This window comes from Carcharodon carcharias, chromosome 8, assembly GCF_017639515.1.
Source record: "Carcharodon carcharias isolate sCarCar2 chromosome 8, sCarCar2.pri, whole genome shotgun sequence".
Taxonomy (NCBI): Eukaryota; Metazoa; Chordata; class Chondrichthyes; order Lamniformes; family Lamnidae; genus Carcharodon; species Carcharodon carcharias.
The window spans coordinates 164,198,945-164,212,538 of NC_054474.1; the positions used below are offsets into that span (position 1 = coordinate 164,198,945).

The 13,594-nt window shown below is 39.2% G+C and overlaps 1 protein-coding gene across 3 annotated transcripts in view; it reads left to right on the plus strand.

Moving 5' to 3' along the window:
* Nucleotides 1-12,585, plus strand: part of garnl3 (GTPase activating Rap/RanGAP domain like 3) — a 489,806-nt gene extending 477,221 nt beyond the window's left edge. For all 3 annotated transcript variants that reach the window (XM_041193696.1, XM_041193695.1, XM_041193697.1), the window contains 3 exons: nucleotides 925-1,134; nucleotides 6,827-6,947; nucleotides 11,658-12,585. In XM_041193696.1, coding sequence (XP_041049630.1) covers nucleotides 925-1,134; nucleotides 6,827-6,947; nucleotides 11,658-11,817 — 491 coding nt within the window. In that variant the 3' untranslated portion in view covers nucleotides 11,818-12,585. The remainder of the gene's footprint in view (nucleotides 1-924; nucleotides 1,135-6,826; nucleotides 6,948-11,657) is intronic.
* Nucleotides 12,586-13,594: the final 1,009 nt, after the last annotated feature.

Sequence of the window (13,594 nt, forward strand, 5' to 3'; positions counted from 1 at the left end):
AGCAGAGAAGCTGAAACCTGTTCTGAGTGGGCGAAAGTTCCTTTTCATGAATATTGGCAATCACTATGTCCTTAATAGTTACATCATTTGGAGTTACAATGTCACAGAGGAACTTTGTTAACATGATAACTAACTCATTAAGGACTTAATGTTTAAAACCTAACTGACCCTTCAGATTTTCATTGATTTTAACCTTATAGGATTGGTATGATTATTATTGTTAGAGCCTTTTTGATTCAGGACCATGAGGTTGAATGGCCTGTTACAGCTAGATTTTTTTTCATTATGAATAATTGCCAGAAATATACTGATGTCAAATATATGTCCATACACTGACAGAAAGTTCAGAATGCAAATGTTTTAGTTATATCCACAATACAGTATATAACACACCTTCCATCAGGAGTGATTCTCATTATCATAGAATTAGGAGGAAGATATTCAGCCCATCATGCCTACATCAGTTATCTGAAAGAGTTGCAAATTAGTTCCACTCTCCTGCTGTTTGCCCAGAGCCCTGCAAATCTTTTCTTTTTAAGTATCTGTCCAATTCACTTTTGAATGTTAATATTGAATCTGCTTCCGCCACCGTTATAATCAGATAATGATTTGTTTCCACTTTTTGGTTAAGTTGATACAGTAGCTTTTTTAAACATATGTTCATTTTAAATGTTGTAATTCATCACTAAGGTCATTTTAACAATGACGCACGTTAGTAATTAATTTATTTCAATTAGTTATGACAGTCTGTAACATTTAATGCAGCAAAGTCACCAGGGTCTACTGTACAGGTGATGCTACACATGATAGCCCACTGTAACTAAGTATTATTCTCAGTTTATAACTTATTGGCAATAATAACAAGCCTTGTACAAGATGGTGTGATGGATGGTTGCTAACAATATTGTTGTGTTGTTCTTTAAGGTGAAATTCAGTGGAAGCACATCTATAAGATTCCTCTCAGTAACCTCGTTGGAAGGAGCATTGAGCGGCCTCTGAAGTCACCGCTGGTTGCCAAGGTTATTACCACCCCTACATCCAGCGGAATTGCAGCAATGCCAGTAGCCCATTCGCTTTCACTTTCCCGCATGGAGATCAAAGAGATTGCATGCAGAACACGCAAAGAGTTGCTGGGTAAGGGTTGTTCCTAAATGACAAACTATAGCTCCACTGCTCTGCTAAAAGCAGCCAGTAACGCGAGTAGTTGGATTTGACAGACTCTTATGAATTTCCCAGCGTGCCTTATCTGTACCTGGCACCTTCCCCAGATTTTGGAGGAGCCTGTTAAGTGAGGAATTATAAACAAGAAGTGGTGTTATTCAAAATGAGATTTCAAATAAGGTCATAGTGCAGCTCTGAAACACTGCAGAACAGAACACTAAGTTATCAGGTACTTTGCATGGTGTGTGAGTAAACCTTTAATGACAAGTACTGGTGTCTTAGCAGGAGGTGGAGGTTATTCATTTCAGTTTCCACTGCAAATCTGGTCCATTAAAATGAACACTCTTGGTACCTCTTAAATCCGTATTTTCTCTATCTATCTATCTCTGTTTCAGTCTCTCACATGCTCTCTATCTGTCTCTCTCTTTCCCTCTGTCTTTCTCAGTCGCTCTCTCTCCTTGATCTCCTTTCTCTATTTCCTCCCCTTTTTTTCTTCTCTCTGCCTTCGTCTGTCTGCCATTCTCTCTCTCCTTAATCTCCTCTCTCTATTTCTCCCCTTCTCTCTTCTTGCTTCTTTCTCTATCTTTTTTTGCCTTCCCCTCCTCCCCCTCTCTTTCTGTCTCCTCAATCTCCTATTTCATTTCCTTCTGTCATCTACTTTCCTTCTCTCTCTCTCTCTCTCTCTCTCCATTGCTCTCTCTCCTCAATCCCCTCTCTCTATTTCCTCCCTCTCTTCCCTTTCTCCCTCCCTCCCTCTCTTCCCTTTCTCCCTCCCTCCCTTCTTGCTGTCTCTCCTGTCTCTCTTTCTGCCTCCTTTTCCTTCCCCCCCCTCTTTGTTCGCACCCCCCCCCAAATTTGGCCCCTTGAAAAAGCACACAGTTAGAAATTAGACATTGTCTTGGCTGAGCAAAAATCAGTTCAAATAGCATGCCTTTGAATTCCTTCTTTGCTATCTACATGGTTAGTTGTATAAATTGAGTAAAATAACTACAAATTATAATACACTTCAAAAGGAGAATTAATTCAGCAGGGCTTAAGTGTGCTTTTTGAAAAAGCAGAGTATCCTATAAAGCTAGAGGGTATTTTTTGCTTAGAGTGAGAAGCTGAAGCCTAAAACTGAAGAAAATATTCCGCCAACTTGAATCTTTCTTCTTCACCAAATATCTCTTGACAGCACTAATGAATTTAATTATTCCTGCACATATGCTCACCTGGAGTTTCTATCTTTTTTATACTCAGTTTGCTCTGGTTTCACTGCAACTCGCTTGAAACTGGCGAAACCAGTGCGTGCAGAATTCCAAAATTTTAAGTGCAAGTTGCATTCAACACAATTTGAGTTTCCGCAGTATTTTTGTTAGTTTTTAAAATATTGCATTAGAAGTAGGGCCCACCCACAAAGTTGGCCACATCCCTGATCAAATTAATTACCCATTGCAAGTTTCCACTAACTGCGGTGTTTCTGGGTGCTCAAGGAGGCTCTTAAAATTAAACTTCTCCTGGACCCATTTTAAAAGCTTTTGACTCATTTCACATTACTGAGAAACTGACTACTGTACACCAATATAACGAGGAAATGATTCTGTATAGATTTTTTAAAAATCATTTTGAATTGTTTAAAATTGTATTACACAGCTGAGGACTAGACACTGATTAAAAATGCATATTTTTAAAATTTTAAACTGATTTTTAGTTGTATTAAACAAACTGCACCAGGTTACCATTCTTATCAAAGCTGGGAAGTCATGCTGCAGCTGTATAGAACCTTGGTTAGGCCACACTTGGAATATTGCGTGCAATTCTGGTCGCCACATTACCAGAAGGATATGGAGGCGTTGGAGAGGGTGCAGAGGAGGTTTACCAGGATGCTGCCTGGTCTGGAGGTTATTAGCTATGAGGAGAGGTTGGAGAAACTCGGATTGTTCTCACTAGAGCAACGGAGATTGAGGGGCGGCTTGAAAGAAAGTTTACAAAATTATGAGTGGCATGGACAGAGTAGATAGTCAGAAGCTTTTTCCCAGGGTGGAAGAGTCAATTACTTGGGGACATAGATTTAAGGTGAGAGGAGAAAACTATAGAGGAGATGTGCGGGGCAAGTTTTTTACACAGAGGGTAGTGAGTGTCTGGAATTCGCTGCCAGAGGAAGTGGTGGAAGCAGGTACGATAGTGGTGTTTAAGAGGCAGCTTGACAAATACATGAATAGAATGGGAATAGAGGGATATGGACCCCGGAAGTACAAAATGTTTTAGTTGACGGGCAATATGATCGGCGCAGACTTGGAGGGCTGAAGGGCCTGTTCCTGTGCTGTACTTTTCTTTGTTCTTTGTTCTTTAAATATTTAGAGCAAATAATATATTTTTTAAAATTATATTCTAAAACATTGCCCATTGGTGTTGGTTCATGGAAGATTTAACATTCGTTGATTTGCAAATGTGTTTGAGAAAATAAAGACACTTCTCAAAGCTAGTACTGTAGATTAAAGAGTTAACTCTAGTGAGAGCATACTGAGCATGTGCAAAAGAAGCTGTCACAGTGATGTCACTCACTGAGAGAGGATGGCCACTGGGCAGCTCTAGCTATATGTTAGTTTTATTTAACCTTTGTAAATAGTTCACATATAAATAAATGTTTTTGAACAAAGACCATTGCCTCCAGCAAGATATCTTTTAGAATAAGAAGCTGATGAATCCCAAGACAAACCCATGATAACAGGGTACAGTTTTGCACTCAAAAAGGACAGCGGAACCCTATTTGAGTTCATTGGATGGCACAATGTCTATTGTTCAAGCTGCTCTTACCTGCAATTTGGTGGTTGAAACTGGGTGTTCCTTCTTTGTCCTCTTCAAGATGCAGAACACAATCTGTTTATATTCTGCAGAGGATTTTCTGTATTACCAATAGATTCAGACATGACAGGTAATTTCATGTTTTCTTTGGTAGACTTTTCATACGTAAAGGGAATCAAAGATTTGAGTAATCACATGAGCTGGAATGCAGTAGCAAACTCTCAATATTGCCCAGAAGTTCAACTTTATTGCACAGAAAGAAGATTTGAATATGCCAACAAATGTGTTGTTCTAAGTCTAAAAAGGTGCAGGCTGCATAGTTTGCATCCCAATTAAATTGCATTTTCGATTTTGTCTAGAAATACTTATTCTCTGAAATTTGATCTCTTTTCCAAGGTGCAGTGGTTCTTAAACGCTTTTGGTTGAAGGACCCTTTTGCAATGGATTAGCAATCACGGACACACGACCCCCCCCCCCCCCGCCCCCTCATGTAAATTATAATATAATATAATATTTATGATATGAAAATGCTGAATGTAAAGAATGTTTTAATAATGCTTTAAGAAAACAGGTATTCACTATTTTGCCATGCTAAATGCTTCTCCATGTGCACTGCCCTCCAAGGTGAGACAGCCAACCCACTCTGTACATGTGGTGCCCGCACTCTGCTCCCACCTTTGGACTCGCTCTTTCATATTACTTTGCAGATCCCTGGAAAGTCCCTATGGAACTTCAGTATCTCCAGACCCCTGTTAGAGAACCACTGTCCTAGAGTAGATAATAACACATGACCAACCAGACAATTGCACGATATAGATGGAATATTAAATAAATACACAATCGCTAATTAAATCAAAGTAGAAGCAATGTACATGATAGCGTCTTTTTTAAAATGGTGGCATAAATATATTATTTCCTATTGTTCTGAAGTTATTGGGATCATCTTTACAATGATTATGATATTTTGCTTTATATTTTTCACCTTTCACCTTTTTCTACATTGTAAGAATGCAAAAGAACTTGCATTTAACTCATGCATTTTGTTCCATAGAAAATCCCAATGTGCTTCACAAGTAATGTGTTATTTTTGAAGTGTAATCATTGTATTGTGGGCAGATGCAGGAGCCTATTTGCACACAACAAGGTCCTATAAGCAGTAGTGAGATGAATGATCACTCACACTGTTTTGATAGTCCTGATTAAAAGATAAATGTTGCCTGGACATCATGAGAACTCCCTGCTCCTCTTCAAATAGTGCCATGGCATCAAAACCCGACAGACAAGGCCTCAGCTTAACTTCTCATCGAAAACACAGCACTTTGGACAATGCAGCACTCCCTCAATATTGCCCTGAACTTTCAACATAGATTAAGTGCTCATGTCCTGGACTTGAACACTTCTAACCTAGAGGATAAGGTGCCACCAGCTTAGCATGTAAGGATGTTCTTCTATTACTTGAAACATTCTTTGAAACACTGACTCTTTTTTTGCTAGAGTGTGGAATGCTCTGCCACAACCTGTTGTGGAAGCAGAGTCTACAAGTTCTATTAAAAGAGAATTAGATAGTCACTTAATGTAGAGGAGCATTAAAGGGTTTGGGAACAAATAGGAGAATGGGATTAGATTAGATGAATTCCTGAAGAGCCAAACACTGACAGATTTGACAGGCCAAATGCCCAATATCTGTGCAGTAACATTGCATGATTCTGTGATTTCTTTTGATACTCGCACGATGGCATCAAATATTAGACAATCTTACCTCAGTTGTAGTGTTGTGTTTTAGCATCTCTGTGTCTCAAGCTTATACTTATTCCTCAGTCACAAATGACTGAATCTGTCAAACCAGCTGAAGATCATCAATATTTTATTAGAAAGAGACAGAAGTTGATGAGAAAAATATTACCAGAACCATTACATCTCTGCTTTCTAATGATATTTTCAGGGTAATATCCAATTAAGATATACTCAAGTAAATAATGAGCTTTGTCTACAGTTTTACTAGAAAAAAAGTTAAGATATTCTGGTCTTGTACTAGACTCTATTATTCATGAGAATGGTGTGGTTTATGGTCCAGTGATCCTAAGTAGACCTGTACCCAAATTTAATTGTTTGCTTCACAAGAGCAAAGTTTATAAGGAAATTGAAATTTTAACTGGCTAACTTTATTAAGCTATTGTCGCCTAAGGCACTTTCATCAGCAGGTAAACCAAAGTATATATTGACTTTCAGTCACCTGGATGCATGATAATCTAAAACCTGTCGCTCAGCCAACTACAGGTCCAGTGTCCTTTATCCATAAATCCAAAAATCGAACACATCCAAAAACTGTACTTTTTCTGAACCTCATCAACCTTTAGTGTGGGAAGTCTAATTGTTTGTCTGCACTTTTTACCTTGTGATTTTTGTGGTGAACATGGCAACAAGAAACTTATTTCAGGTACCCTGTATTTATTATTCAGTGATGTATCTTACTTTTCTACCCATTTTATTTACTTAAGACTATAGCTAAGCTAGGCTTAGGCTATTGTAATGTAAGTTTATATGCTGTATCCGAAAACCGAAATGATCTGAAATTCAAAATGCAATTAGCCCCAAGGGTTTGGGTTAAAGAATACTCGACCTGTATTACATGATACATTTCCCAGATTTGTCGAATTGTCGCAAACCTTTCACCCTTCATCCCTTTATTTATTTGGAAGTTCTCATCTGGTATCTGCAAACTGCTGGATTTAATTACGGTGACTACAGGCGCCTTATTGATTTCCAATTTAGTCCGCTATACTACATTATAGTTTCCATCAAGCTGCAGCACTGTATGTTGATCTTAATGAGCTGTTGCCTCCTGCTCCAAGCTTGAATATTTTCCCTGTTGTCATTTTAGGCTTGACAACTGAATCAACTACAACCAAATTTGACACTGCTCCAAAGCAGAAAAAATGGGCCCGGAAAGGAGTGGATGAAGAGCTCAGGAAAGGTGCTGTGAGATCGACAAGCAGCGACAGGTAAGCAAACATCAATGTTATGGATTTTCAAGGAGAATTTATCACCAGAGGAAAAGGACATGAATTGCCTTGAAAGATCCCTGAACACCTGCTTCAGTAACTGTAGGTACTGGATTATTTTGGGATAAACTGGACACTTTGATCTCATTTGGATCACTTTCCAGATATTAATTATTCTGGATACTTTAGTTTCAACTGCCAAGCTGTCCATTCTGAGAGACATTTTATAAGGGTGAACACTTGGTCAGGTGTTGAAGGTATAAGGCTAGGGCTTGAGAGGCTGCTTCTGGACTCCAGAGCCTTTAGGGTGCTGATGAACTCTGATACAATCTGGTTTATCTGTGGCTCTGAAATATAGCTTTTCCCTTTTCCCTATCTCTGTCCTTCTTCCTGTTGCTCTTTGAAAGGTTGAACAGCAGTTTCTGTGGTCGGTGGTTGCTAAAGTGATTGGACCACATGTGCCCTTTGGCATCTGGGTCTCCAGGTCCCTCCTTGCACACCTGAGATTGGAGAGTTGCTAACATGTGCTTTATCTACCATATTGAAATTGAAGATTGTTCATTTAGTCTATTTGATTCTAAGATATACTAAGCAAAGAAAGATATACTGCAAGAGGGCTAGAGTACAACAGTAAGGAAGTCTGGCTATTATTATATAGGGCTTTGGTGAGACCACACCCAGCATTCTGGCCTCCTTATCTAAGGAAGGATAGACTTGCCTTGGAGGTGGGGCAGCAAAGGTTCACTGGATTGATTCTGAGATGTCATAATGAGAGATCGATAGAATAGGCCTGTATTCTCTGGAGTTTGAAGAATGATCTCATTAAAATCTATGTGATGCTGAGAAGACTTGACAGGGTAGACATCTAGAGCTTGTTTTCCCTGTTGGAGAGTCTAGAAATGGGAGACATAGGGTGGGACTTTCCACACCCGCCCGCCGCTATGATCTTCCGGTCCCGCCACAAGTCAATGAACTTCTGGCTGGGGCATCGCCTCGCCCGCGGTGGGTCCCACCCGTGACAGGGCCGGAAAATCCCGGCCATAGTCTCAGGATAAGGGTCAATCATTTAAGGCTGAAGTGAGGAGGAATTTCTCCAGAGGTTTGTAAATCTTTGAAATTCCCCACCCCAGAGGTCGTGGCTACTCCATCGTTGAGTCTATTCAAGGCTGGAATAGGCAGATTTTTGGATTCTAGAAGAACCAAAGGACATGGGGGATTATGCGGGAAAGTGGAATTGAGGCCAAAAATCTTATTGAATGGCAGAGTAGGCGCCAGGGGCTGCTTGGCCTCCTTGCTCCTATTTCTTATGCTTTATTATATATGTGATGTGTAAAACAAATAAGCAAAATAGACTGATTGTAGGGAAATGAGAATGATAGCTTCAAAATCAGAGTGAATTGGGATGTGTGAGAGGTGCCACTGCATGTCGCTGGTACTAAAATCCTATGAAAACCGAAAGGGATCTCCTCGGTGATTCTAGCATTGACAATTTGCTGAACTTCTGGAAATGAACATCTAAAACTGAAGCCATGACGATGACCTAACAAAAATTTGTTGGAATTAAATTATACTTTGTACCACAGTCTTGAATGTTAGTGGAATGGGTTTGCATGCCAGTCAGTGCCTTGATGCATCTTGAGAATTTGGCAGACAGGGGTTTTATGGTGTGTAACTACAAGGTATCTAATTTCAGCAGGCATCCTGCCAGCCTGGCTTGGTAGATTATTTGGTTTCTAGTGCCAATATGCATTCTGGCAGACTGCTATGCAATATCCATTAATTCTTCAGAGAGCTGCTATTGATATTGCAAGGCCCAGTAAATTAGCATGTGGCTTTCATTGGTACTATGGATTTTTGAGATAGACTAGCATTCGTAGTAACCTTTTGCTTTTCTTCACTTTTCTCATGTTAGAGAAACCAGAAAGATTGATACCTGCACCTGTGAGGACAGAAACAAAAGTCAAAGAGCAGAAAAGGATACAGTTAGAAAGAGAGGTTCAGTGAGCAAAAGATGGGACACAGAAAGAAAGTGAAGAACAGACAGGCAAGAAGGAAACACCAGAAACTGAGGAAGGACATGGAAACAGAATAAAAACAGAGAGGGCAGGGAGAAAAAAGATGAGAGAAGGACAGAAAGAAGAGAGACAAGGGTGAGAGAATATAAGACAAATATATTATTGCCATGTATACACAATCCTGCAGGATGTAGTAATGACTCCATCCCATATCAATGAAAGCAGGAGCCAGGTTTGGAACATTGAAGCACCTTGGGAAGTCTTACTATGTTAAAGATGCTATACAACTGGAAGTTGTTGTTGCCTGGATTCTCACACCATTGTGAAGTGGGGAAGCCAGTGTTTCCCATACCTATTCAAATGCATATAGAGCATTCGCTACCTGCCACCACCATTGTGGTACTTGGTGACTGATGGTGCCAACAGGATTGTTGATTTGTTTCACACACTACATTGTCGCTGCTGGTTGATCAGGGTTTCTATAATATTAAAAACTCATCTTTCCTTTCAGTGTGACTTCATCCCGCTTGCGACCAATGCTTTGCCAGTGTGAAACTACTTCTCTTGGCTGATTCCTGTAAGAAGATTGGCTGAAAGTGTCTTTTCTAGTAGTTACTAGATAAGCTGAATAGCCATGCTTTAATCTCATGCAGGATATTTATTTCCGTGGTACTCTGATAGTGCTCAGATCTAGCCAGCTATGATATCAACTCAAACTGTGAATTGACTATTGCTTTGCAAATCCAATTATCTTCTATGGAAAGCTTTTAAACTGACAGGTAAGAGTACAAGCTTCGTTTATCAAGGATGAAGACCCCCCAAGTTTATCTGTGTTAGGCCGGCCCTGGTCAATCCAAACTTTGATCTCTAATATTAACAAAGAAAAAACATAGGATCAGAATCACAGAATTGTTACAGCACAGAAGGAAGCCATTCAGCCCATCGTGTCTGCGCCGGCTCTCTGAAGGAGCAATTTACCTAGCACCCCTCCCCAGCCTTCTCCCCATAGCCCTATACATTCTTCCTTTTCAGATAACAATCCAGTTCCCCCTTGAATGCCTCAATTGAACCTGCCTCCACCAAAATCTCAGGCAGTGCATTCCACTCGCTACGTGAAACAGTTCAAATTTAAACCAAGCAGCTTGAAAAAGTTTATCCTCATGTCGCCTATTTTTTTTGCCTTCGTTTGCCAATTAAATCTGTGCCCTCCTGTTCTGGCTGTTTTCATCAATGGTAACAATTTTCCCAATTTACTCTGTCCAGACCCCTTATGATTTTGAATATCTTTATCAAATCTTCTCCCAACCTTCTCTTCTCCAAGGAAAGCAGTCCCAAATTTTGCAATCTGTCTACGTAACTGAAGTTCCTCACCCCGGAACCATTTTCCTGAATCTTTTCTACACTCTCTCTTTAATGCCTTCACATCTTTCCTAAAGTGTGGCACACAGAACTGGATGCAATACTTCAGTTGAGGCCGAACCAGTATTGCATACAAGTTCAGCATAACTCTGCTTTTGTACTCTATGCCCCTATTAAGAAAGCCTAGAATACTGTATACTATACAAACCCTCTCTCTCAACTTGTCCTGCCACCTTCAGTGATTTATGCACATGAACACCCTCACTCTTGCAGCCCCTTTAGAATTATATTTGGATTTGTAAAGTGTCTTAAGGATATCCCAAAACGCTTGACAACCAAATAAATATCTTTGAACTGTAGTCACTGTTGTAATGTAGGGAAATGCACCAGCCAATTCTCTCCAGAAAGGTCCCACAGACAGCAAAGAGATACAAATAGTCGTTTGGTAATATAGAACTTGAGAATTGCTGAAAAAAGACATTTTGTCGAAGCTTTTCGTCTTTCGCTCATCAGGATAATCACAAGAATACCAATGTTTAGGGGAAGCAACAACTTTATACTGTATGAGAAGAGAGTGCTAATTGGTTGGCAAGTGGACACTAATTGGTGGCAGCGTTAATGGTGACTGACAGTTAACTGCCAAACATTGTTTGAAATTTAAACCAAGCAGTTTGATTCTGATTGGTCAAGGCATTGTTCTGAGCAATGAACCAGAGAATGGCTGTCACTTATTTTGTTTAGCTGAAACAGGTGCAATGTGTGTACATGTTCTTTCTGTCTGCAAAGAACAGGGCCCTGTGTATTAATATATGTAGCTTCCACTACAAGCAAATATGCCACTCTGTGAGCTTGACTGACAATCTTAAATTGGTTGTCAGCATAATTTTTAGCACAACAGAAACACTTGTGGGGATCATTATAACCTAACTCGCCTGTCTGAAAACCCACAGGATTGGGCATGATGTTAGTTTTACATCTCGTCCAATATTACTTTCCATTGAAGTCTTTGGGAAGACTGTAAAACCAGTGCTCCACCAACAGGTTTCTCATCTGGCAAGTTAGGTTAAAATTACCCCCATTGAATCTTGTTTGGAATAATGTTATTTGGATCTGGTACAACAAATGTGTTGTCTAAGGTACTCCCTATAACTATATATATATATATATATATATAAAACTATATATATATATATATATATATCAGATGCTGAGATATTAGTGAGCATTCTGTGTCCATTCATTGTTTGAATTCCCTTGCCCTCCATCAACTACCCTTGAACCCAGGGATAAAGCCTCAACTCCAAAACATGTTTCGGTTTTCTTTCCTTGTTTGCAGGATTCTAGCGGAGATAATTGACACTGAGGCGGAAACCCAGCGTCATTTATCCACCAGCTCCGACCCAGACACAGCAGCAAACAGAGAAGAGAGCCCACCAGCCAGCAGCGCATTTCATCTGAATGCTTCTTTTGATGAAGAGATTCTGGACTTGAAGTGATAACCGGGAGACTGTTGTATTTTTTTTTTGTTTAAAGACCCTTCATTTTCCCTCCTGACAAATCGGTAACCATAGCAACCTACCCAAAATGTATAGTGCATGTCTGCTCAGTTCTGTTATTGCTGTTGCACTTCGAAAGACCTCTGTCCTCCTATTTAATGTGAATTTCACACATTTAATATGAGTCTTGACTAAAAGTTTTGGAATATTTTTGCAGATGATTTAACTTCTTATTATTTATTACCACATATTTATCTCGTTGAATGGAAGAACTTTGTTGGCTGAGGTTTGTACATTTTGTTTCGTCGGCCTAATGTTTGGTTTTGAATCCTTGGCCTCTTAGCAGTGGTTTTGTACTCAATGAATATGTACTGTCAAAACTGTTGCTGGACCTCTGTGATGGGAAAAAAAAACACCAACTGTCTTAAAATATTGTATTGCCATTGTTTTTAATGCCAAGAATTAAATGTAAATGTTTTGTGTTTCAAATGTTGCCTCTAAAATTACTGAATTCGTACCTACAAAAATATCTATTTTCAGTGCTATAGTGCACTGCTGTGAAAGTAGATTATAATTCTGTTAATTAATATGAAATGAATATTATGGGATATAAAATGTGTTTTTCTTTACAACTTAAAATATATTCATTTCACCTGATAAGTAAATATTTTTGTTAAGTGAATGGAAATTTAAAAAAATGAAAAAGCATTTTCTGGCTAATCTTAATGTATTTACTCCAGAGGTGATCTTCAGGGGCAGTCTTTGTGAAATAATGCTTAAATAAATCTGTATTTATTATCTGGGATAATGCTGGAAAATGTTCTTTTCACAAGGGTCCCCTTTAACAATAAAAGCCAGGGCACGATTTGACCACAGATGATTTGATTGTGAGCTGGAGGTTTCATTGGGCCAGAATCGGATGTAGCCGGCAGTTTGATCTGTTACAGATACACAATTTGGTTGTTAAAACCACTTCACTTAAACTTGCAAACTCGTTCTGAAAATTGATTGCATTGTCTTTTCAGTTTTATTAAGAAAAGGAACACGTCATTAACTAAAGCAGCCATGACCACTGTTCTACACAGTGCTGCTTAAGGCAGTCGTCATTAATGATCTCTGTTCGTTGTCAGCTGGAACATTGGGAATGAATAGTGTAGACATGGATAATGCTCACTGGTGTCCTAGTGGTCTGAGTTGGGCTGAAAACATTGGAGATTAAGCTTAGGTGTGTTGAGGTCCCACCAACAGGTTGTAAGTATGTAAATGTACATCAATTGTTTGCTTACTATGATTAATATGTATAGTTTTAACAGAGGCCAACTCTTTATTTATTAATGAAGTACTAAAGTTGCTGAAACTAGACTATTAATAAGAAAAAACATTGACCAAAATCTTGCACCCCCATCCCTACAAAGGTCACCCTCCTTGCACATTCACAGTTGATATTAAGACTTGTTGAATTATCCCATAAGTTATGCTTCCCTTCCTCCAATGTCAAAGGGGCTCCCAAACCTCAGTTCTGAGGTAGGTTAAAGGTGTACATTAATAAAGTATTAAATAATGTAGTGAAGAAGAACCCATATTATTACTTCAAGGTAAGTCATGCAACTATGTTTAAGTTGGTGATAAATATTAGAAATAACCTGCCATGTAAGGTTGTTGAATCGAAGATTGCGGTCTTGAAATCAGCGTTAGATCCCAGTTTAGGTTTGATTCACCAAGATTTGGGCTTTGATTGGACTACACGGCCTTTTCTCAACTAGGACATTTTCTTACT